Source organism: Pteronotus mesoamericanus, unplaced genomic scaffold, assembly GCF_021234165.1.
Source record: "Pteronotus mesoamericanus isolate MK-2021 breed Mesoamerican mustached bat unplaced genomic scaffold, CSHL_Meso_final contig_41, whole genome shotgun sequence".
NCBI lineage: Eukaryota > Metazoa > Chordata > Mammalia > Chiroptera > Mormoopidae > Pteronotus > Pteronotus mesoamericanus.
The window spans coordinates 10,412,855-10,436,981 of NW_026555152.1; the positions used below are offsets into that span (position 1 = coordinate 10,412,855).

At 58.1% G+C, this 24,127-nt stretch overlaps 2 protein-coding genes across 5 annotated transcripts in view; one reads left to right on the forward strand and one right to left on the reverse strand.

Moving 5' to 3' along the window:
- Positions 1 to 5,660, forward strand: part of TSPAN9 (tetraspanin 9) — a 200,490-nt gene extending 194,830 nt beyond the window's left edge. For 3 of the 4 annotated variants that reach the window (XM_054577209.1, XM_054577210.1, XM_054577208.1), the window contains 3 exons: positions 45 to 176; positions 596 to 679; positions 2,302 to 5,660. In XM_054577209.1, coding sequence (XP_054433184.1) covers positions 45 to 176; positions 596 to 679; positions 2,302 to 2,373 — 288 coding nt within the window. In that variant the 3' untranslated portion in view covers positions 2,374 to 5,660. The remainder of the gene's footprint in view (positions 1 to 44; positions 177 to 595; positions 680 to 2,301) is intronic. The other variant, XR_008529445.1, reaches the window with a different exon arrangement.
- A 9,847-nt stretch (positions 5,661 to 15,507) lies between these two features.
- Positions 15,508 to 24,127, reverse strand: part of TSPAN11 (tetraspanin 11) — a 35,332-nt gene continuing 26,712 nt past the window's right edge. Inside the window, exons 3-7 of the mRNA XM_054577086.1 lie at positions 23,455 to 23,529; positions 22,533 to 22,637; positions 20,797 to 20,955; positions 20,364 to 20,450; positions 15,508 to 15,600 (exon numbers count right to left, since the gene is read on the reverse strand). Of these exons, the coding sequence (XP_054433061.1) occupies positions 15,541 to 15,600; positions 20,364 to 20,450; positions 20,797 to 20,955; positions 22,533 to 22,637; positions 23,455 to 23,529 (486 nt within the window). The 3' untranslated portion in view covers positions 15,508 to 15,540. The remainder of the gene's footprint in view (positions 15,601 to 20,363; positions 20,451 to 20,796; positions 20,956 to 22,532; positions 22,638 to 23,454; positions 23,530 to 24,127) is intronic.

Below are 24,127 nucleotides of genomic sequence, written 5' to 3' on the forward strand. Positions count from 1 at the left end.
GGTGGCCGGCTGTAGCGTGTCTGACTCTGCACCCTCACCCACAGATGCACTGCTGTGGCGTCACTGATTACACAGACTGGTACCCGGTGCTGGGTGAGAACACGGTCCCCGACCGCTGCTGCATGGAGAACTCCCAGGGCTGCGGGCGCAACAGCACCACCCCATTGTGGAGAACGGTGAGACCTGAGGCTGCTTCCCTGGGTCCTTCTCCTAGGAGCCTGTGTGGTGGCAAGAGGACGCTTACGGGTGAAGGGAGGGTGTCCTGGGGCACCAAAGAGTGGGCTTAATGTGGAGGAGGGTGGGAGGCACACAGGACTGATGCCAAAGGCAGGTGGAAAATGGGGTGCAGGGAAGCCTGGACCTACAGTTGGGAGTGACATGGGGGGGTAGGGGTCTGAGGCTGTGCAGTGGGGCATTGTAGGTGGAAGCCTGGGCAGGGTAGGCCTGCGCGAAGGCGGGAGGACCAGGCTGGGCGTCAGGGAGGGACAGGAGGAGAGAGCAAGGAAAGGGCTGGAGGGGAAAGTGGGTGAGGACTGGGCAGGAGGGGTGCTGATTGTCATGCCAGGCCCTTAACCTTGTGGTCTTCACTCCCTAGGGCTGCTATGAAAAGGTAAAGATGTGGTTTGATGACAACAAGCACGTGCTCGGCACAGTGGGGATGTGCATCCTTATTATGCAGGTAAGGTGGGCCGTCAGCCCCGTGGCATCCCCGCTGGAGAAGAGCAAACACCCGGCACTCACACCTCTGACACAGGCAGCCTGATGTCCCTGTGCTTCCCTGCTCCGCTCTGAGGCCTCTTCCGGTGCCTGTCCTGACCCTGCAGACACCACAGAGCACGGCCTCCTTGCATTTCACCTGAGCCTTGGGCTCGACGCTGGCATTGCATGCAGCCTATGTGTGGCTGTGCTGGCGAACCCACCTGTCCCACTCCACGGGGATGTTTACCTTGTGATTGAGCTGAATGAAACCTGAGTCCTCCATAACGACTGTGAGCACGCGCTCATGGTCCAGACTCCATGAGTGTCAGACCTCGTCTCTCCATCTGTTAGGCGCATTTGACCTGAGTGCATTGATTAACTTCTGTGCCTTAATTTCCACATCAGCATAAGGGGCATGATCATCATGCCCCTTAATAATGGTTCAGTATGCGTAACATAGGGCGTAGAGCAGTAGCAGGCACACAGGAAGTGCTCAGTGATCATTAGCTGTTGTTATCAAGCACTTCATGACAGTTATTCTTTGTAAGGCCTAGCATAGATGGTGCAGAGGTGAGAAGGGGGAATCCCTGCCTCTCTTGAGGCTGACACAGCTGGCTGGGAACAAGAGACCCCCGGCCTTTCTAGGGACAAGCATTTCCTAGGCCCACTCCTGTGCCCGTCACATATGGCTCCTGTCCCTGGTGAGCGGGAGTCTCTGAGGCCTGATCCCTCTTGGAGTACTTGAACGTGACTGGTAGGTCCTTGCGAAAATGGTTGACATCCTCTACGAAGTTATCTTTATCCTAATCTCTTGGGCCTGGGGGCCTGATCATGTCTGATTTATCCAAGTGCTTGCAGACTCAGCAGATGAGCCTGCTGTCATTCTCACAGAGCTCTGATGTGAGACGCCCTCACAGGAAGCAGGATTCTGTTCAGTACCGAGCGGGCTCATCTCAGGTCTGCCTGTGTTCAGGCCTGCACCTGGACCAGAACCCTGGACTGGGGCTCACCAGCCACGGCCTCCTCCCTTTATGCCTAAACCCTGAGCGGGAGAGCCATGAGAGGCACAGTGTCCCCTGGTCACCTGCTTTATGGCCTGTGCTCATTGCACACTATCTGTGGTGATGGTGAGGCCGCAGGCTGGCCACCTCCAGCCTCCTGCACTGCTCCGGGTCACCACCGCCTTTCAGGATTCAGGAGGTTGTCCTAAGCATCATTAGTAAGATGCGTCTGTTGCAGCCAAAGACAGTGTGTCGTGTGTTCCAGAGCCAAACAGAAATGACAGCACGGGGTTTTCATGTTCCTGCTGCATTCTTTTCTCTTCCTCACTCCCTTGTTAGCTACCATTTCAGGCCAGGTCCGCTGTGCATTCACCGCAGCACTCTGAATTAGGGAGGTTACATTCTGTACAGACAGCTCTGAGGAGCTGCGCTCATCTCTGTGGCCCTGAGCTGGTTGCTGTGTGCCCTCCTCTGTACCCTCTGGTCTTCATTCCATCAGCGTTTTTCAAGCACACAAGTGGTTGTACCATTTGCTTTAGGTGACCCACATCAGATCCCAGCCATGGGGCTTTTGTCTAAGGCCCTTCCCCGTGTCTTTCAGATTCTGGGCATGGCCTTCTCCATGACCCTCTTCCAGCACATCCACCGGACTGGTAAAAAGTACGATGCCTGAGCGCCGGCGGGAGCCCCAGCGGGAGCCCCAGCCCCCATGCGGACACTGTGCCAGGGAAGGAGATTTGAGCTTTGTGTTGCCTGCCCGCACTCCAGACTGCTGACCCCCTGCCCCCGCCTCCCCCAGCCGCCCTCGCCACCCACCCCGCCCCAGCCTTCTTGGGGTGGAGGGCCAGGGAGGAGGAGGCACAGAGACCTTGGGGTGCTGGGGGTGCCTGGATTCCTGCATCTGTGTATTTGCCAAAGAAGACAGGGTGGGCCAGGGGCCATGCCCGAGGAGGCCCCAGCACTGACGTGTGTCCACCCGCCCTTCCTCACACTGACGCTGTGCCCGCGTTGGGGGCAGCAGAGGCTCGCTCCCGGTGGAGAGACTGCCCAGCAGAGGCCACCCTGTGGGAAAGGGGCGAGGCTGCCTCCAGCCAAGGTCCCAGGGAGCACCTTGCCCAGGCTTTTTATACCTTACAGTGTAACTTTTTTATTTTATTTTACTCTGATTACGATTATTCAGGAATATTATCTCAGATAAGTTTAGGGTTAGCTTTCTGATTTATAACTTTTTACTGCGTTGATTTCTGTAACGGTTTGATTTTTTTTTTCCTTGAGGGTGGGAGATGGGTGGGAGAGAGGACGTCGTCTGGTTTCAATCAGGAGAAACCACTGTGCAACACTCAGGAGGTGCTCAGGCGAGATGCGCCAGCCTGCACTCAGGACACACTGAGAGGAGGGCTGGCCCTGGCCCGGGGCGTCTGTGGCCCAGGAACCCGGAAGAGGGGGTGAAATGGAGGAGTGGGAGGCAACGTGGAGGAGTGTCCTGCACGGGAGCGATATGTTTGCGAATGCTGGTGCAAGAGGCCAGAGCGGGGCGGGGGTGGGGGGGTGGCTGGTGAAGTGCTTTGCCAGGAACATGGCTGGAGCAGTCGTGGGTCGTTCCACTTCATCGATGAGCAGTTGTTCTTTTTCCTTTCTTTCCTCCTGCCGTCTGCTGGCACAGGAGGCTTCCCCTTCCCCCATGCGGGCCTTCCCGCCACAGGTTCTGCAGACCCAGTGATTTCACAGACATTCCTGCTAGAAGCTCTCAGACACATACCTCTAGTTCGGCTGCTGCTCACTTTCTCACACTGCTTCTGGAAGGGGAAGCTCTCCTGAGGGTTTGCTGCTTGGACAGTGGCAGAGGACCCCTGACAGTCAGGAGGGGCGGGTGGAAACGGTGCCCACGATCATTCCAGCCGGGTTCACGGGGCTGCGGATTTCCTGCTGGGAGGAAGGGAGAGAGGTCCATCCAGGTCCAAGGACCCTCATCTCCTTCCTCGGGGTTCATTCATGGTGAGGTGGGTGGTAATCATCACATCCTCTGTGACCCCAAGAAAAAGTACAGAAAATGAAGGAGGTCAGACTGGATGCTGTTAAGTAGCGCCAGGACAAAGGCAGCCTGAGGCAGGACCTGGCAGGTGGGCGGGGCATTGGACTGCAGCGGGGTGTCCCACCTGAACTGAGGCTGGTTTCAGTGAGCATTTGCAGTTTAGGGAAAAGTCAAGAATCCGTGGGACGGAGCTTGAAACGCTTCCCCACTAGCGAGGTAGGACCCACCCGGTGCACTTCCCCTGGTGGGGCCCCACAGGTGGCTGCCGTCTCCTCCACCACTTGGCTCCGTACCTAGTTTCCCCACCAGGCCCACATCTCTCTGGCCTCCACCTGTCTGTTCCAAGAGCTGAGACTTGGCCACCCTGCCAGCATCATTAACCATAAGTGCAGCACAGTCAGGGCCAGGAGTATTGAACTTTTGGTGAGCTCAGGATTCACGTTTTTGGAGGGTGGGGAGTAGAGTAGCCTCCGTGAGCTGGGCAGTAAAGCCACCCCCCGAGACAGGAGCACTGGTGCAGATGTGGGCGTGGGGAGGGTGGGGCCTGGGTGGAGGATGGACAAGCACACATTTGAGCAAAACTGTCTTTGGGTCCTCTGGCCCTTCTTCCTGATAAGAAGCTTCAGCTGCCTCCCCAGGTACCCCAACCTGCCGAGCTCAGAGCAGACGTGCTGCCGGGCCATTGTGGAGAGACACTCAGCAAACAAGCATTCAGGTTGCACAGCGGGACCTGGTGCATAATGAGTTTATGCTGGGGGTGGGGGTGGGTCGGGTTTGTTTATGCCTATCAATGCAATTTTTAATTTTTGTTAAAATCAACAGCAAAAGCCTAGCACCGTGGGGGCTGCGTAGTCTCCCTGGCAGTCTCGTTTCTGGGGCTTCAGGGGCATCCTCTGGCCTTGCAGCCCTTGCCACAAACCCCCTTCCTGCTGCGAGCCCCCCACCTCACTCATCTGTTCACGCAGCCTTGTCCAGTTTCCATACTCCCTTCTCACCTCACCCTGTGCTTGGTTGGCAGACTCGGCCAAATGGTTCCCTCATTTGACTGAGTCTGCACTGGGCGGAAGGTGCTGTGCGTGGGCCCAGGTGCTCTCCCAAGCCCCTTGTCGGGCCCCCACTGCACAGAAAGCCTCAGTCGTGGCTTCCCTTATGAAAGTCAGAGTTAGTTTAATCAGGTCTGCTGCAGGCAGTTTACAGAAGGCTCAGAAGGTCAGGGTCCTGTAGACAACTTCAAGGGAATGCCTGCTGTGGCCGTTCTCGGCAGCCATCTCAGGGGAGGCCCCGTGGGCAGGGGCTGAGCGCTGCTGCAGCAGGTGTCAGCGCGAGTCTCCCTGCGCTCTCAGCTGGAGCACTGCCTGCCCTCTTCCTGCGGGCCTGCGCCTGCGTCTTGGGCTCGCTCTCTGAAAACCCTGCTCAGCCCACCGGGATGCTCACGCAGGTGTTCTGGTGTGACTTGGAACTAGGTGGCCATCCCTCTTTGTTTTAGTGGCCGAAGAGCAGTCAGATGGAAATGACTGTCCCTGGCTCTCTGGCCCCCTGCCCACCCACTGGTGGAGGTGCTAACTAGCAGGGACCTGGCATAGGACGGGAGCTGGGGCCAGGTGCATGGGGTGTGCTCTTTGTCCCTCGGCCCTTCCGAGTCTGGCTGCTCCTGTTCCGATCCTCCCATTTCCCTCCTCATCCTGCAGCGGAGCAGTAGTCCGGGGCGGAGCCTGGCCTCCCTGCCCCGACGGAGCACTCTGAGGGCAAGGCCTTGGGGCTGTGCCCACACTCGGCCCAGCCCCGGAGCAGCACGGGAGAGCAGGGTAGCACGCCTGTTGGTTTCAAATGCACTTTTCTGCTTGTGATGCCGTTTCTGCATTTCCTTCATCCTGGTCCTGGCTTTATTGAACGCCATGTTTTTAGCATGTTTTTAAATAAAAACTGATGATGTGTCAAAAGCACAAGGATGTTGTCTCTTTCTGGTGTGTTTGTTCACTCAACCATGACTGACTGATTTCATGCTGTAGTTGCTGTGAGAGACCTGGGGGTATCAAGCGCCAATTCTGCTCTTTGTCCAAGATACACCCCATAGCTGGGACCTCATCTCTCCTTCTTGGGCCCAGGTTACAGATATGCTGGGTTGGGGTGGGGGCCCTCTGTGGGTGCCTGAGGAATCCTAACGCCTTCTCTGCCCGGTGACATGGTGCAGCTTTGGTTGAGGGCCTGTCCAGGTGGCCCAAACCCTCTGCCTGAGAGCCAAGCTCCCACCTGCATGTCTGTCCTGCCCAGACCACCAGTCCTGTGGGCCAGACCCACAGTGGGCTGGGAGGGGGACAGCAACGAGTCATTCATGGCTTACCCGGGGAGCAGGGACTGTCAGTGTTAGGTACACTATCTCCCCAGTCCCTCTGATGGCCCTGGGTTTCATCTGAGCCTGATGTCTCTTCCAGGAGCATGGGGGCCTTGCAGTGTGACTTTGCCTGGGCAGCACTCTCTTAGGTGGCTCTGAAATGGCCTCAAATGGGCACAGAAACACCGAGTCAGTATGGAGTGGTCAGCGGGGAAGGAGGGAGGCATTGAAACCATGTGAGCCCACTGATTCTGCCACTTCACTACAGGAGAAGCCTCCCAGCTTCCTTGGTGGCCGTAGTCACGGTGACAGGTTGCAGATGAGAGAAGCTCAGATGTCATCCTGCCCTGGGCCATTGCTGTACCTCATGTACCGGGCTGGGGGGGCTGGGAATGAGGGCCGAGTGTGCAGCATGGGTGTGATGGGTGCAGGAGAGACATCTCTCAGCCCCTCCATGCGTGGAGGTCTGGCTCCCTCCCTCCTCCTCGGGTGAGGCCAGGTGGGCATGGAGCTGTCCCAGAGCATCAATCTTCGGGGTCCCATCCTGTGGCTGCTGTGTCCTAAAGCCTCCAGGGGTTTGCTGAGGGTTGAGGAGTCTGAGGTGACCCATCTGTCAAAGGTCCAGCTGGAATGAGGTCTTTGAGTGCCTATCCAAGGAGATTTACCAGAGGGGACCTTGTGGCTGTGGGATCAGGAGTTGGTCATGGCTAAGGGACGGGTGCCCCTCCATCATCCTCTGAGGACCAAACAAGTCATAGGGATGTGGGTGGAAGCTACTTCCTCTCTGCCCATTTGTGCTCCCTCTCACCCTGGCCCCTCAGCCTGTGGACCCACCCACTGGAGTGGCCCCTGGGTCTCTGTGCTGTCTGCCTCTGGGGAACAGAGTGAAACCCATTGGCTCCCAGGGTACTGGAGTGCTCCGACTTCTCTGTGGGCACTGGGCTCTGGTCAGATGAGCTAAAGCCGTGGAAGGCAGGCCACCCTGGCTAGGCAGGAGAGGAGAGTCCGTGGGAGGACAGAGCTGGGTATCTTTTTCCCTGGAGACTAAGCTAGAGCATCCTGGAATGGGTCCTGGGCTCTTCAGCCCGTGGGATGGGGTGGCTGAGATGACTCTGGGGTCCCTCCCTTCCTCCCCCATTCTTGTGTGCAGTGATGGGTTAGGTCCTGCCTCCCGTTGGCACCCAGCAAAGGCCAAGTGAGATAGGATGGTTTGTGAGCCACAGCACAACAGATTTAGTGTGCATGTGGGAACGTCCTTAAAATGGCCCATCCGGGGCTTGCAGACAAGATGTTTACCACATTGAGACTTTTTGAATACCAGCTTGTGCCGAGCAGCCTGAATACAGTGGTGAACAACCCAGGCCCAATCCCTGTGCTCGCAGAGGAGTAACTGGGATGGCAACTCAGGCTCTGGTGGTGATGTGCGCTGGGTGGCCCCCCAGCTCAGTGACGTCACAGCCGAGAGCTGAAGAAGGAGGAGTTAACCAGGCCAGGAGTGGAGGGAGGCGTGTCCTGTTGATGTCACTGGGGCTGGCGCACAGAAGGTGAAGGGGCTGTCTGGGGACAGCAGCCGCTGCCAGGTGAGAGTTTGAGCTTTAAGCGAAGAGCGATGGGAGCCACTGAGAGGCGTGAACCCCGTGGGACCGGCTCAGACCCGCCCTTGAGAACCGTCGTGGCTGCTGTGGAGTGGAGAGTGGCTGAGGGCACAGGGTGGATGTGGGGAGTTCAGGGGGAGGCTGCTTCAGTGATTTGGGTGAGAGGTGGTGCAACCCTCAAAAGTGCCAGTGGGGTGGAGGAAAAAACAGATTTGAGAGACCCACAGCAGGGCTGACAGGCCTTGGTGACTAACTAGACTTACTGTGGGGAGAAAGAGCATTCTGGCCATTCATCCGGTACGACGTGGATGACCGCACACGTAGGTGACTAATGATTTTCACCAAATGGAGGGTGGGCGTGTTTTCTGGGCTGAGCGCTCAGGGGCAGAGACCAGCATGGTGCAATTACACCTTTCCTTTTGTTTGTTTTGAGCATCACAGCTTGCAGAATGCTTCCCTAGACATCATCTAGGTTTGTCCTGACCACAAGTGTGTTATCAGGTGTCACTGTACCGGGTCTGGGTGGGAAGAGCACAAGCTTGGGGGTTGGAGGGCCTGGGGGAGTTCCCGCTCCGCAGCTGCTGCCCACGTCAGCCGTCAGCCTTGTTGTGGTCGTTGAACTTGTCTTGGTTTTGTCATCTGCAAAACGAAGATAATACATTTTACAGATTTGCTGTGAAGAGCAAATCAAAACATGTATGTAAAAACATCCAGCTTGTTCCTGGGCCAAGGTAGGTGCTTGGCAAGAAAGCTGTCCAATCTGGGTCCTTGAGGGTCCCCAAGGATGAACAGCCCCCTGGCTGAAAGCTGGGTCACAGGGGAGCGATCTGGAGGGGGAGTGAGCCGTCAAGAGGAGACGTGCAGGGAGTGCCTCCCGGGCCTCCGCTCCGCTCTGGGCAGGCTGCTGCAGCATTCCACGCCGCACGGAAACAAGGGGGAAGTCAGACTCAAGGAATGCCATTTGGGGCACAAAAATATTGGCATTGCAACGGCCCCTTCCTAAAGCATTCGGTAAAGATTGGGAGGCTATTGATTTAACCATCTCATCTTGCTGAGTTTAATGACGGCCGCGGAGATGGACTCTTACGGCTCCTTATCCTAACAAAAAAGAGCAGCAACATGCCACAGGACATGGCTGAGCCAGGCTCTCCGACTGGAGCTGGAATTTCCCCTTTATGGGCCCAGAGTCTGCGGGTAGCTGAGAGTCCCTGGGGCATCCCTGGGCACTGCCCAGTTCCCCTGGGCGTCAGTTGACACAGTGGAAAACAGGGATGTGAACAGCAAGGCCACATGGTGGTCTGTGGCTGGGTCTGGCGGGTAGAGCATAGTGTCCAGAGGTTCCTCTCCTGGCGGCTGCAGAGTTCTGGGACCTAGCCTCACCCGTTGTCCAAAGCAGGACCTGTCCTACACGTGGGCAAGACCAGCCCATGTTCTGTCATTTAATGGCATCAGGAAGCTCCTTGCCCTTTTGTCTCCCTCCTCCCACCCTAGCTCTCCCCAACTCAATCTCTGTAATCTCAATATATTTCTTTTTCTCTGTCAAAAAACCGCAGTTCTAGAGAGAACTCAGCCTTCTTATTTTTCTGGTTGACAACTCAGGGACAGCATGTGGAATGTGATATCTGGTTCCCAGCTTGGGGGTTCCTAAACCCTAGTTAGGGATCCATGGCCGCTTAGGAAGCTGTTCATGACCTCTTCAAGGAGTGCCCAGGCTAATTCCCCGTCTTGGCTCTGGCTGGCCTGGTTCTGGTCTCCGTGCAGAGAACCAGAGTCCCGCCCAGCTTGAAGTGGCCCACCCTGCGGCAGCTGACAGGCTAGTGGCAGTCACCAAAGGTGGCGGCTTCAGCAAAGGCTTCCAGGCCCTCACAGGCAGCCAGAGCCCTTTAGACGGCATGGGCAGCCACCCACAGGGCTGTGCGCGGCAGGGAGGGCCCTGCGGGGGTGCCCCTCGTCTTTAGGCACACTCTTGTACGTGTGTGTGTGCATGTGCACACACTCACACTCACAGTGATGGTGGAGGTGAGCAGACATTGGGCCCTAGGAGAGAGGTGACCGTGAACTTGCCCCAGGCTGGGCCCATGCCCCTGCTGACCTGAAGGCCGTTGGAGGGCTGCCCCTGCGATCACTCAGTGAATGATCTTGACCAAAGGGGCCGGGAGACACAGGGGAAGGGCCAAGAGATGGCGATCCCCTGCAAGGTGGGTCCCACCTAAGGGGATCCCTCTGCTTACACAGCCAGCAAGCGGGGCAGACCCTCTTCAGGTTCACTCCAGACGAGTGGCTCGCTCCCAGCCTGCACCCCCACCCCCACCTTACCCTGAGTCCCTCCCTCGTGGGATTCCCAGCGTCCAGCTTTCCCAGGTGGTCTTCGGGCTCCCTCATTGACCCCACCCCATCTCAAGCAAGTTTCCTGAACAGAGCAGTGAATGAAATAGAATGAGTCCTTTATGTTAGAGCGTTTACTTCCTTTTAGCTCCTGACTGGGCAACCTGGTGCGCTCAGCTCCTCTGAATCCTGAGGTTGAAGTCTATTTGCATTGGGATGAAAAATGCCTCCCTCTGGTTTGGGAGTGAAGACCAATTAGTGTCCAGCTGGGGAGATGCTAGCACTCTGGGGTGAGACGGCCTGTGGCTCTAAGGAGCAGTAGAAGGTTGTCTCAGCTAGAAATGCTTGGCTGGGAGCCTGATGGCCGGCCCGAGCGCCCCTCGCTGCTGACCTCCCCGCACACCCTGCCTCGGCCGCGGCCAGCAGGGGGTTACCCACCGCAGGACAAGCAAACCCCAGACTCTTTAATGGAGGCTGGGCCGCCATCACGACTGGCCGTGTGGGAACGCCGGCCGAGCAAAGGCAGGGAGCTTTAAGAGGAACCCAACACTGACACGGGCGTTCGAGCCTGGCTCTTACTTGCTGCCAGGAGCTAATGGCACTCATGGGAAGGTGAGGTCAGTGCCAACAGCAGGCCTGGGAGCTGACAGGAGAAGGGCAAGCAGGCCCCTAACTAGTCTGGTCGGTGGTCAGGGCTCCCCTCCCCGCTTCTCTCCCTGTCCCCATGACTGGCCTCTGTCTCAGCGTGGAGGGTTGAGTCACAACACGTCTGATGAGCTGATGGCCTGGCATTTCCCTGCAGAGGAGGTAAAACAACAACAGAAGGTAGTCCTAAGACTTGCACCTAGGGAGGGTGCAAGGAGGGGGCTTGTTTACAACTAGGGTGGTTTCTCTACGTGACAGGTTGAGGCAACTTCTCTGCCTGCAGAATATTGTGACAACCATGTCCAGGGAAGCTGGTTCCAGGAGCCCATCTGGCCTCAGTAATATTGGGCCACCTGGACATACATGTGGCACTAGCACTGGGTGTCCATGGTGCCTCCGCAGGAGGGAAGAGGGCACATGGGAGGCCGAGGGATGGAGCCCAGGGCTGAGCGTTGTGCTGACAGAGAATATGGGGGTGGCGAGAAAGGAGTGGGGCAGGAGGTGGTGGGAAGAGAGGCTGGACTGGAAACCTGTTCTCTCTGGGCAGGGGACCCAGGCACCTCTCTCCCAGCCAGGGCCACAGACCCACTCTGAGTCCCACTCGAAGTCCCAGACAGAGAGGGCAGGGCAGGTGCTGGGGGATGCACAGCGGCAGAGGCACCGCCCTGGCTGGCGGCGAACTGCCCGTAGAGGCCCTGTTTCATCCCACCGTCTCACAGAGTGGCACCCAAGCTAGACAGCCTGAGGGATTTTTGAACCCCGGGGGCTGTGAACTACAAAGGAAAGTGGCCACGTGTCCTTAGCGCTGTGGCCTAAAGCAGTGGCTCTCGAAGTGTGCTTCCAGGGCCAGTAGCATCCACATCACCTAGGAACTTTCTAGAAACACAAATCCTTGGCCCTACGCCTCTGGCGGGGAGGGAGAGGGGCAGCAGTCTGAGCTAAAAAAGCCCCCCCAGCGACCCTCCTGCAGGCTCAAGTTTGAGAACTTGCAGGTGGAGACACTTCATTGCCAGCATCGTTGGTGGATGTAAGAGCCATCCAGCAGTGACACAAAATATGGGGGTTGGCCTTAGCCAGTCAAGCCACTTCCCCTTCTCCATTTCTGTCCCAGGCCCAAAGAGTCCAGTAAATGGAGAACGTTTTCAAGGCTGAGAGGAGGATGGGGATGGTGGTGAAAGGAACTGTTTTAAGTCACATCCTCTACCTCGAGACCCTGGAGTTGGACCCGGAGCAGCAGATTCTAAGACCAAAACTGGCTGTGGGGTGTGAGTGTCCTGGGGGCACATGGCCAGGGCCAGGCCTATGGCCAGGCACAGGGTGTGTGGCCTGATGAGGGCCTCCGCCCGAGGCAGCTCACAACCTGAGCCCGCCCAGAGCGCCGGCATCGGCAGTTGGGTGGGGGGAGGCAGAAGGGGGCAGTTTCACCCCCCCCAGGGCACCGCCTCCCTGCCCAGGGCGGCTCTGTGAGCGCAGGAGACCCCATGGGGCTTGGAGAGGCATGTCCTGCTCCCTTGCCAGCCCTCCGTGCCCCCAAAACGTTGGTGTGCACACAGACATGAGATTTCACATCCTTTTGAATTCTCGCTGCGGAGGGAGGTCTGCCCTCGCTTTGGCGTTGGCATCTGCACGGGCACCGGTGGTGACAGGCCAGGCGCTCCCATGGGCAATGGCTCCGGGCGCCTGCTCGTTGCCTGAGACACTTCGCCAGGAGGGTCCAGCTGTCAGCCTGAAGGAGCCAGACTTCCCTTCCAGCTGCAAATGTGCAGGGCTCCAGCGCATGGGGTTGCGGGGCGGGGCAGGCATATGGAGGGTTCTGTCCCACCAGGGAGGGGCTGTGAGGCTGCTGCTCCTTCACGGCGCCCCTTGAGGGACAGGTGGCTCTTCAATGTCAGCCTGACGGTTTCTTACAGAGAACTGAGGGGCCCTGGGGAGAGGGGGCGGCATGACAACCGCCGCTGCTACTGACTGCCAAGCAAGTCTCCCAACTTCTGTGGACCTTCATTTCCTCTTCTGTAGATTGGGGGAATATACCCCATTATCGCAATCACTATGAGATGAGCTATATACGTGATGGACACATTCTAAGTGCACAGTAGGCCTTCTGTAAACACAAGGTCCTGGACGCCACCCCCATATGGCTATGCCCCAGGAGCTCCTGGAGCTGGGGAGGGGGAAGGGAGAAAGAGAAGGATGGCCCCCTCCCCAAAGGCTGAGTTACATTCCTGTGTCCCCAAACACGTGTCATCCAGGGAGTTGGGGGATGTGCCACTCTCTCTCCCTCTCAGGCTGGCTGCCCCCACGGGCTGAGGGAGGGAAGGACAGCTTGGTGAGTTCAGGGGGAAGGTGTGGTGACCTTGGCTGTTTGATGTTCCAGCACCTGCTGTGGGCCAGACCTCTGCAGCGCTGGCTTCTTCTCTGCGCCCTGGTGTGCCGGGGCCTGGGGCCCACACAGGACCGTGCTGGCTTTCGGCGGGCATGCCCCGCGCTCTCCAAGGCACTCGGGACTGTGACAGCCTCCAAGCAGGGGCTTGGGAGCCTGGGCACAGATCTGTTTGCTCACGGGCAGGACCGCCGCCCCCTGCAGGGAACAGCACCGCAGCTGTGGACGCCAGCCTTTGGCCCGCCCACGGGGAACTGGCCCTGTCCTGAGCCTCTGTTCCTCCAATGTTGTTTCATTTCCCAGGCTGTCGGCATGAACAAGGAGGTCAGAGTCCCAAAAGGTTCTGCGCTGTTCTCTCTCTCTCAGCTTGGACCAGCCCGCCATCCCCCCAGTGGCACTCAGGACAAGACGCTGCCCAGCACTGGAACCACAGCTCACCTGCCCTCTGCCAGGCCGGCCTAGTGCAGTACAGGAGGCTGGGGCAGAAAACCGGGCTCTCCTGGTCTCCCCCGGTGACGAAGCTGTGCAAGTGATACCCGCCCATCCCCCCACCCCCATCTCCACAGGCCTGGGTGACCTCAGTAAAGAAGGAAGGGACCCCACCAGGGGCAGGCATGTAACAGGGCCACAGCCCCCCCCATTGTCGCCCCCTTGGGCCCCTCGTCAGGAAGAGCACGGCTCTCTCCTTCTCAGCCCTCATTTGCTGAGACTTGTCGTCCTGACGTCTGGCCCTGCAAAGAGCTTGGGAGTCCTCGTCATTTTTTATTTATCTGCATGAATCCTGGGAGGTTGGCGGGGGTCGGGGGGGGGCAGCAACGACGATCACACCACCGTTTCCCTTGTCCTTGCTGCAGTCTGGTCTCCCTTCTAACAAATTCGTGTTCACCTCCCCAAGGTCCTCTAGGTGAAGGCTCTAAGGCAGCCAGAGTCCCCACAGCCCCTGGAGGGTCCCCAAGGCGGGGAGGCAATCTGCCCTGGGAAGCGGGCCCTCCTCTGTGCATGGGGCCATCCCTGTTCTGAGGGTGTGCAGTTTCTGCTCAATTGAGGGCTGCATTGGGGGACAGCAGTCACCTGTGCATGGGAGAGACAGCGTCCTTCACCCAGGACTGACCCAACCCAGCAGGAGCTGAGCTCATGAGACTGAGGACTAGAATGAGTGCGGAGGCAAGGCGTGACCTTTCTTGGCCTTGGTTTCAGCACAACAAGGGACCACCTCTCATGAGGGGGACATAAGAGTGTCCCCAGGAGGGGAGCACAGGACCTGGGAGGTGCGAAAGCTGGTGCGAATTTTCCCCGACAGAGTTGCCCACTTGTCACAGCTATTTGAAGGGGTCCGCAGAGCTGTCTTAGCAGTTGACACCTGTTCTTTGGAAAGCTGCCAGCACCTACACACTGTATTTTCTAGGACTTGCTTTCTGTTCTCCCTTAGTATCTGGGAAGGTTCTTCCTGAAGATTCGCTGCCTCATTCAGAGATGTGAGACAGAAACAAAAGGAGGGACTGTGCTCACTCTGGGGGGCAGAGTGAGGTCCCTGGAGGCTGCATGTGGGTGGCCTCATGGCCAGGGAGCATGGACCCAGGACAAGCGAGGTGCAGGGCAGAGCACCCCTCTACTTGCAGCTTTACCTTCTCAGTGGCCCCAACTTTGCAGGGTCTGTGATTTGGTCTAATTGGGAGTTTGACACCCACCTACATTAAGAGCCGAAGGTTTAAAATCCTGGCATTCCTGAGAATCAGACCAAAGACAGGAGATTCCCGAGGGGCAGGCCACTGGAGGCTGGGGCCTGGGGCCTCGTCTCCCAGGGCATCCGTCCTCCCCAGGGGAAGGCCTTGAGGCGGCGCAGGGTCCTGGTGCAGCGTGTGCTCGTGTAGCCCACCCCGCTGCCTTGCTCGCCCTTAGGCCTGCCACTGCCCAAGACCCCGCCCCCAGCTGCCTCACCTCAGTCTCTCCACTCCCGGACCCTCAGGAAACTCCTTTCCCTTGAGAAGGCTTCAGCGTGGGCAGATCAAAGACCTAGGACTTCTGGGGGCAGAGACAACCCTGACTGCCCCACGCTGATGCATTTCTGAGAGGCAAGAGCAACACACCCAAAGCCAGGGCAGAGGTGAGAGGAGGGCTGTGGCACTGGCAGGGGTCACGCTGAATGCCAGGTCCAGGGGGGTCAAGGTTATAGCCCTTCGCTGTAGGTTCAGGAGCTGGGAGGGAGCAGAGTCCAACTCTCTTTCACCTTCCTGTGGTTCGTGGGAGCTTCCTGCTTGGTGAGGGCTTTGGCTGTTGTTTGGCAGAAAGAGTTCCCTGCCTTGGGGTTCTGACACTGAGCACTCAGGAGTGGAGGAAGGAGCTGAGGGTCCCGGTTGGGGTGGGAACCGGAGGGGCCGTGGTCTTGGGCACTTAGTGGGTCCGAAGGTGGTGAGCATCGAGGGAATTTCTGGGAGTTCCTAGGTGAGCTGAAGCTGATGCCACAGGTCTGGCAGATGGGATCTGGGCTCCTGTCCTTGTGAGAGGCAGTCAGAGGGGGACACGGTTGGCCATTAGTGAAAATGCAGCTGGAGCCTCCGGTGCAAGCAGCAGGTGAGAACCATTCCGCAGGTCTGCCGCGTGGAGAGAATAGAGGGGCAGAGAGGTCAGGGTCCCACTGCGTTAGGGCTGCGCAGTGCCCCAGGGCGCAGCTTCTCATAGGGGGTGCACGCCTGGAGACCCTGACAAGGCCAGGTTCCCACTCAGGAGTGGGGCCGCTGGGATTCTGCAATTGCAACAAGTGCCCAGTGACGCTGGGGCCACCTGCGAGGGGAACACACTCTGAGAACTGCTATCCAAGAGCAGTATTTCTCACACGTTAATGGGGATGAATTACCTCGTTCTGGGTGAGCGCCGAGGTTCTGCATGGCTAACGAGCAAACGAGCGCTTGGTTTGAGCTGCTGGTCTGCAGTCCAGAGCTTCTCCAGGGACAGCCTGATCGCTCTCTGCCCGAGCAGCCTTTCTCCAGGAGCCTGTCTGCACCCTGCTGCTCGACTCCAGAGCAGAACCCACTGCCTTCGATGATTTTGGCCGATGTGCAGGAGCACTGGGGAAGCCGAGGCTCCGAGAGGAGCACCCAGAGCTCTCCCTGGCTTATCCCACAAATCAGCTTGGAATGTGCCGCCAAACCAGGCCCTAGCAGCCAGCCTGACAGCCTCTCTGCCACACTCACTCGCCAGACAAGAAGGGGCCAGAGCGCCCCGCCTACTGCAGGGCCGTGCTGGGCGGTCACTTTCTCCTGCTGTCACTTTCCTGTCCCCGCACCACCGAGGACCTTTATTCCCCCATCCCCCGCCTCATTTGCTCTTCATTTGCCTCCTTCTTCCTTCCTCCCAGCCAAGGGGCACTGAGGACAAGATGAAGATGTGTTAGACCAAGGAGGCGCACGACTGCGATTGCGCCCCTGATGCTGAGGCCGCTGGGGCCTGCCGGAGGGGGCGCTGTCAGCGCAGCCCCGAGGCTGTCCTGTGCCCGCGGGCGCAGTGCATTTCCCCAGGGGCAGGAACAATGCCCCGTCCTTTTCAGTAGCTACTGTGACCCATAGGAGGAGGGCAGGCTGGGAAGATTCCTACAGGCTGGCAGGCCCTTGGTTTCTCTTTGCAAGGCTAGCTTAAGAGTTAGTGAAAGCTGTCCCCTTCTTCTTCCCCTTCCTCCCTCCTCTCCATCCTAACATGGCAGGATGGTGGGGCCCTGTGAACACAGCTTTCAGACTTCAGACTTGGTGTAAGAGCAGAGCTAATCTACCTCGGTTACTCAGAGTCGCAAGCCGAAAGGCGGCTGAAGAGGTTATCCTGTCTTCCACTGGCTTTAAGCAGGCGGCTGGCACAGCCATTCCACACAGGCATCGTGCCTCATGCCCTCTTCCCTGTCCCCCTCCCCACCACAGTTTAGTGGCGTGCCTGGTGGGGTTACCTGGATCTTTATGATCCTTGCTAAGGGGGAAGCCAGAGGGATCAGGTGCACCAGCACAGACTTGTGGCTACACCTCCTACGGTGCACACCTCATGTCGGGAGAAGATCGGAAGAGATGAGCTCCTAGCATGTGCGCCCTCGTATGATACTTGTGTTCCCAGGGTGCCTCCCAGGGATGTCTCAATGAGGGTGGAGGTGTGCGAGCCAGAATCTCATCAATGTCTGTACACACACACACACATACTCTCCCACTCACACTGCCCCTGTGCATGCAGTGTAGAAGGGTAACGGATGCACTCATCAGTGTGTGTGCACATGTACACACTCATGTGCACGCACACCCCCCATCCCCCATTCAGATCCCTGAATGAGTGGCAGCCTCTCCTTCCTGACAGGGGACATGCAGAAATCAGCGCAGAGGCTCAAGCGGCCCGCACCACGGCGAACAGAGAAAACACGCAAGTAGACTGCAGGAGCGGGAGATGGCTGCCTGTACCCGGCCTCCATGGGGTACGGTGCCCCCTCTGGATGTAGCACTTGGCACACGCGGGGCTTTTTAACAGAGAAGCCAGCATGCTTTCAGCTTCTACTGAGGTTTTTGAGCCAGCACGCAGCTGTCATCAAGGGCATCAAGGAAGGGCCGCGAAGTCCCCGGAAGCCATTCCAAAATGACCTCTGGTTTCCCTTCATGCCCTGCAGATTCCAATCTCACTGCCTTTGTGAGACAGTTTTCTGGGCTCTGCAACATGTTTCCATCCTGCAGTGTGGGGATGTTGGGTGGGAGTGGGTTAACTTCTATTGGGAGCTGTGTGGCCTGGGGTACGGTTACATCCCTTTCTGAGCCTCAAGTTCCCCTCTATCAATAGGAAAACCTCTGACTTTAGGCTAGATTTCCTCCAGTTCTGGGAACCGGGGAGACATTATGCCACTATCTTGGCCTTGTCTATCCTGAGCCTTGAGGATCTTCGAGGTGCCAGGCTGGGCATGCGTGGGGAGGGCTGGTGCGTGCTCCGGCGAGAGGATGACTGTGAGCCCGAAAGCGAGTCCCCGTCTCACCTTCCTGTCTCTACACTACAGAGGACCTTTATTCTCCCGCCTTCACTTGCTCTTCATTTTCCTCCTTCCTCCTTCCTCCTCTTCCTCTTTCTCTCGTTCCTCCCACCCAAGGGGGCACCGAAGGGCGTGAGCCCTTCTTCAAGGCTGGCAGCTGACCTGGACTTGGGCAGCTTAGTTCCAGTGCTGGCCGGCAGAGGGAGCTGTGACCCGACGCTTGGCTGCTGCAGGGCCAGCCTCCTCTGAGGCCCGGAGGGGAGAAACCAGGAAGGGGCTGGGGCCCGTGGTGGAGGCCAGGAGACACTCTCTCTGGGGGACACTGGGAGCAATTCCACAGTGAGCTGGACCGAGACTTCACGGTGGGGGTGTGAGCGGACAGGAGGTACCTGCTGGCCGGCAGGCACCCCTGCCAGACAACTCGGCCGCCTCGACATCACCCCTACGGGTGCGCAGGGGCCACCCTGACCTTAGGCTCGGGCCCTTGGTAGTTCCTCCCTCACTGCCCTTGGCTTCGTTGCCCTGGTCTTCAGCTTCTACAGGCTCTCCAGGCCAGAGATGTCAGAAAGAAATGGACGGAGAGTATGGTCCTGGGCTGGTCAGCGCTCATGCAGGGCAGGCGCCCTCAATCCCTGAGGTAGAGAGCAGGTTTACAGAAACCTCAGCTGATTCAGGAGCCTGATGTGGAGCAGCCCCTTCCCCAGACCCCACCAGCAATTGCTCAGGGTTCAGTCTGTGGGGCTGAAGGCCTACCCTGGGGAAGCACAAGTCTGGTTCGTGTCACCTGGGCTCCCTGGGCCTGCTCCTGAGTGGGGGCGAAGGGGCTGGTGCGTCTGGCCAGAAAACGACCAGAGCTCTTTGGAGATATAATGTGCCACATGGAAGTGATAAAATAGTGGTGGGGACCACTTCCTGAACACCTGCTATCTGCCCTGCAGTGAGCCATGTGGTTGATGTGCATATTGCTGATCCTTACTGGTCACGAAACTAAGTATCATTAGCCCCACATCACAAAGGAGGAACTAAGGCTCCAAGGTGCAAAAAGCAGCCCTAGGTTATCCGGTTTCCCTCCAGGGGGTAGAGCCCCACAGGCTAGGCTCCTGGCACCCAGATGGACGCGGGCCGGCAGCAGAGGTCTGGAAGGGGCCCTATGCCGAGGCTCCCTGGGCTGGCCACCACTCACTGCTCCTGAGCCTTGGTCCACAGAACTGTGCTGGAGGAGGGAGTTTGGGAAAGCAAAGGACCCAGAAGTCCTGGGTGCCAATTCAGAATGAGACCCTCGGAAGTCATCTCTCTGGGCCTCAACTTTCTGGTCTGTAAAATGGGAGTACACTGCTACTTGCTGGGCCCTGGTCTCAGGCTGTGGGGTCCAACAGGAGAAAGGTTCTGAGCCACTCTTAAGTCTACAGAGTGTCCAGTTACGGAGAACTTCACCCCTGCCAGGTGCTGCTGGTGTTGTACGTATCACCTTGTTCGTATCTGGCATTTTTGTGGTTGGGGAAATGATCCACGTTTTGTGGGTGATGTCAAGGGGGCAGGGAAAGAACTGCTCAAGGTCACACAGAAGCAGAGGCAGGATTGGACCCGGGTCTCTGTCGTGCAGCCACTGGTCTTCCCCCTTCCCTAGACAGTGCTCATAGTACTGGCTGCGGGAAGGGCGGGGCAGGACTGATCTCCTTCCAGAACCTGCTAGGCTGAAGCAGGAGTGTCAGGCAAGGTGGGCAGGCAGGGCCCTTGTTCGCTGTATCTGCTCCTGCTCCTGGGAGTGTCCTTCCTGACTCCTTTCCTCTTGACCCTTGACTAGAGTGACCCAAGAGAGTAACACTCACTTCTGGGAAAGTGGCTGGGAGAGGGGTGGAGTGGCGAACTAGAGCCAAGGGCATGGCTCAAGCTCAGAGCAGAGAGCTGGGTGCACCTATCCACAGGTGTGCGCGCACACACAGAGGAATGCTTGCATGTTATGCATACACTCATACCACATGCACAAGCACACCCAAACAGATATCCCTGCATGCAACCCTGCCACGATGCATGCAGACACACCGATGGCCCCACACATACCTCAGCAGGCTGCACACTCACCCGCACGTGCACACACAGAGGGTGCATGCACATACCTGAGCCCACACCCATACTCGTCTCAGGTCTCTGTTCCTTACAAGGTCAAGTTGGCCCCCAGGCCAGGCATTTTCCTTTATGTTTCTGGGGGAGAGAGTGACCATGTGACTCATCGTGGGCTGCAAAAGGAAGGGGAGTGGAGGGCAGGGCAGAGCGTGGGTGTGCAAAGGGTCAGCGGTTGAGATCACAGCCCATGGGAGAGAGATTCAGAACTCTTCTAGACAGTCCCCTCTCCTAATCCCCTACTTAACTCACCTGCAGGCAGGCTACCCCGATGCCCACCGCCCCCATGAGCAGGAGATGGTTGGCCAGGAACTGTTCCAGTTTGGTGATGCAGCCTCCCTGCAAGGTAACAACAGGTCACACACACCTTGACTCAGAGGTGGGTGAGGATGGAGAGGGAAGGGCTGGCTGTGGCGCTGCATCCAATGGGCGGAGGAAAGGCCAGAGACTTATAGGGACTGCGCCAGCTTCTCAATTGCCCACAGGCTTCTAGGGTGACTCAGGGATAGGCCATGATGTTCCAGTAGCAGGTTCTTGTCTCCTTGGCTTTGTGCAGACCTTTAAAGGCCCAGCACTGTTGATTTCTGGCCAATAAATAAGTGGGCTCTCCTGCCCCCGACATCTGTCTGCCCTGAGCCTACTTTTTGGGGGCCCCTGGATAGCAAGCTGGAGCGAGGGTGCTCACCTCCACCTTGTAGATGTTGGAGGGGTGGGCCCTCTGGCCGCAGCGCGCCACCACAGTCTTGCAGCAGCTGTCGGGTACCCGGCGGCCCTCACCCTCCTGAGACAGGATGTAGGCGCTGTGCTGCCAGTCGGCAGAGCTGTTGCTCCCGCAGCACTTGAACTGGAGAGAGAGGCGGAGGCTGGAGGTGAGGCGCTGCGGGGCGGCTCCAGGGGCTTCCTTACAGGGAGCAGGACTGTTACTCAGTGACCAGCCCCTCTGCTCTCCCTGGGGCTCTTCCCCTCTTCTGTTTGGAGCAGGACCTGGTCTCTTTTCAGGCAGAATTGGCCTGCAGGTCACCTGTTTGCTTTCTTAAACACCCACCCAAGACCTTGAAGGAGATGAGGCTGGTGCCTGGGGGCAGGGAGGTGCACGCAGGTGGGTCCTCAGGAGCGTGGTGCTGCGGATGCTGGGGACAGAGCCCAGGGTGGGGCCACAGTCACAAGGGGCGGTTTCCTGGACATCCAAGGAGGCAGAGCCCCAGGGACAGGGACCCGCCTTGCCAGAGGTTTCCGGGGGCTCCCATTCAGGCCTTGAAACCTCAGAGCACAACAAGTGTGGGAGGAGCTCTAAATGGGCTGGCCAGCAGGTTGTGGGCAGAGGCAGACAGGTGTGGGTGCACCTGTGTGTACACAGGTCTCCTCGGCCACTTTGGAGGGAACGAGAGACCCCTATGTGTGGAGCTGACTGGGAGCTGCCGCACCAGTCTCAGGGATGTGGGGAAGGTGCCTCCCCAGCTGAAATAAGGTACCCCTGGAGCTCAGAGCTCACCACCCTCTACCTCTCCTCCCTGCCTTTGTTCCTGCGGAAAGACCAAGGCCTCAGGCCAGGTCTGTAGGTGCAGGATGGAGCAGAGACCATAGGTGGGGGTAGGGGGGTGGCAGGGAGAAGCAGTGTCAGAGCGGGCAGGGGGAGCCGCCTCACATCTTCAGACACAGAGCCATCAGGCTCCCGGGGTCCAGCTGTCTAATAGGACTTTCTGTGATGACGGCAATGCCCTGTGGCTGTGCTCTCCAACCGGGTGACCACTGGCCAGGTGTGACTATGGGGTCCTTGAAATGAGGCTAGTGCGTGTGACTGAGGAGCCGAACCGTATATTGAATAGCCATGCGTGGCTAGTGGCTACCATTTGGGACCACACAGGTCTGAGGCCTATTTGCCCTCCCTCCTCTTCTGGTAGGAGCATGGGCCTCACTGGAGGAATCTGCTGGTCTCTTCTTGGAAAGAAGAGACCACCTTGCTGCCCCACCGCGTTCTGCTGGGTGGTGCACAGCTGGCAAATTCTTCCCGTGGCTTCCCTGAAATACCTCGGCCCATTACAGTTCATGCCATGGGGCCTCAGCCGTCACCACCAGCCCCCTCCCCAAAGAGAAGAAAGCAGCCCCAGCAGTGGAAGGAGCCAGGAGCCGGAGTCCCCTGGGGCAGCCAGAGGGGAAGGCAGCAGGGTGGGGTTTGGGGAAAAGAGTCACGGGAGCCATGGTGGAGGGGGGCAGAGGAGGAGGAAGGGAAGTGCAGGATTCAGGAAAGCACTTTTCTGCCCGTGGAGCTTCCACACACATACACGTATTTCATGCTACGCCCTGTGAAGTTGAGAGAAGGTAGGTAACTCGCCGAGGGCTGCATGGCCACACGGACAGAGGGGACAGAGTCAGGACTGAACCCACGCCTGCGTGGCCTTCAAGCCCACGGGAAGGGCTTACATCCTGCTGCAGACGGTCAACAGAGGCGGTAATCTCCGCGGCTCCCGGCTGCCCGTAGTTCTCAGACAAAGTCCGGGTCAGGTGCTGCTTCAGTTCATCACCCAGCTGGAAGGTGGAGAGGGAAGGTGGCATCACAGAGCCCCCAACCCTGCCACCCTCGATCCCGGTCCCAGGCCTGCTCTAAAACCACGCCAGCTGTAACCAGACCCTCAGCTACGGAAGACAGGGTTATGGAGATGATGTTGCAAAAGCTGGGGCCCTAACACAAGGGCAGAGGTGTCATGGGCAGAGTTGAGAGGCAGGCTAGGGGAGGAGACATGGCATGGCTCCTAGGCATGGGGTACTTTACATATCTGTTGATTTTCATTTTGATTATGAGATGACGTTCAAGATATTTACAATCATCATCCTGTGGGCACTCATCAGTCCTGTGGGTGCTGGCTTGAAACAACCAGCACAGCCATCTGTCTACCAGCCAAATATCAGCCTGGCCATGACCTTGAGCTCCTGATTCACAGGGCACCCAGTGGGAGAGGCCCTCACTGGCCCCTTCATCCTTGTCCATGCAGACAAGGCCTGGTGCTGTCTTCACTGTCTGGCCTGTACCCCCGACCCGGGCCTTTCCCCCTGGAGGTCTGACAGCTGACTCAAGCTCCACCTTTCCTGAGAAGGGGCACCGGCCCACGCCACTCCCCATGGAAGCTCCCCCTCCCTGGCTCCCATGATGAAGACATCCACAGCAACAGATGGAGCAGAGGATTACTGAACTGGGACAGGAAGCGGGACCCAGATGTGCCAAGGAATGCTGGGGCCTGGGAGACAGGACCGCCCCCGTGTGCGGCCACCTCGGCTTCTCCATCACTCTGCACGCTTGCCTCCTGGAGCGCTGATGGGGAACGCGGAAAGAGGAACCTCCACTCACCCTCTGGTAGTACACGTGGGCCAGGACCCCTGCCACCAGCTCAACCAGGAAGATCACCAGCAATAGGCAGAAGTACTAGGAGTAAGGAGAAAAGATGGTCACCGCCGGGATTGGGGCCGGGGAGGCAGGTGGCACCTCAGCACCTCGATGAAAAGTGTTTTCCTAAAGCAGTGAGGGGGGTGGGGCTGCCTGTCAGCCCATCTTCATCTCTTCCCAGCAGCTCTGGGCACACCCACCTCTGCTGGCTCGTGGCATGGAGTTCCCCACTCACCCCTTCCCCCGCTGGTCTGCTGTCAGTTTGTTAATCCACCCACCCATCCGATGCTTATTAGATACCTACGATATGCCAGGTATCACAAGTAAGAAAACTATTGTTCTCAAAGTTATTGATGGTAGGGGGGCAGGTAAGTGATTATAATGATGTGTTTTAAATGCTACTATCAGGCAAGCCCTAGAAACTAAGGGAGGCTCTAGGTGGGGGAGGGCAGTCAGCGAAGGCTTTCTGGAGGAGGTGACACCTGAGTGACATCTCTAAGGATGAGCGGGCATTTTCCAGGTGCAGAAGGAAGCTAGTGAATGCTAGGCAGAGGGGAGAGCATGTGCAAAATCCGGAAAGTGCAGACGGCATGGGCGTTTGAGTTCAGGGACCTGGCTGGAGCGTGGGGGCCAGCTG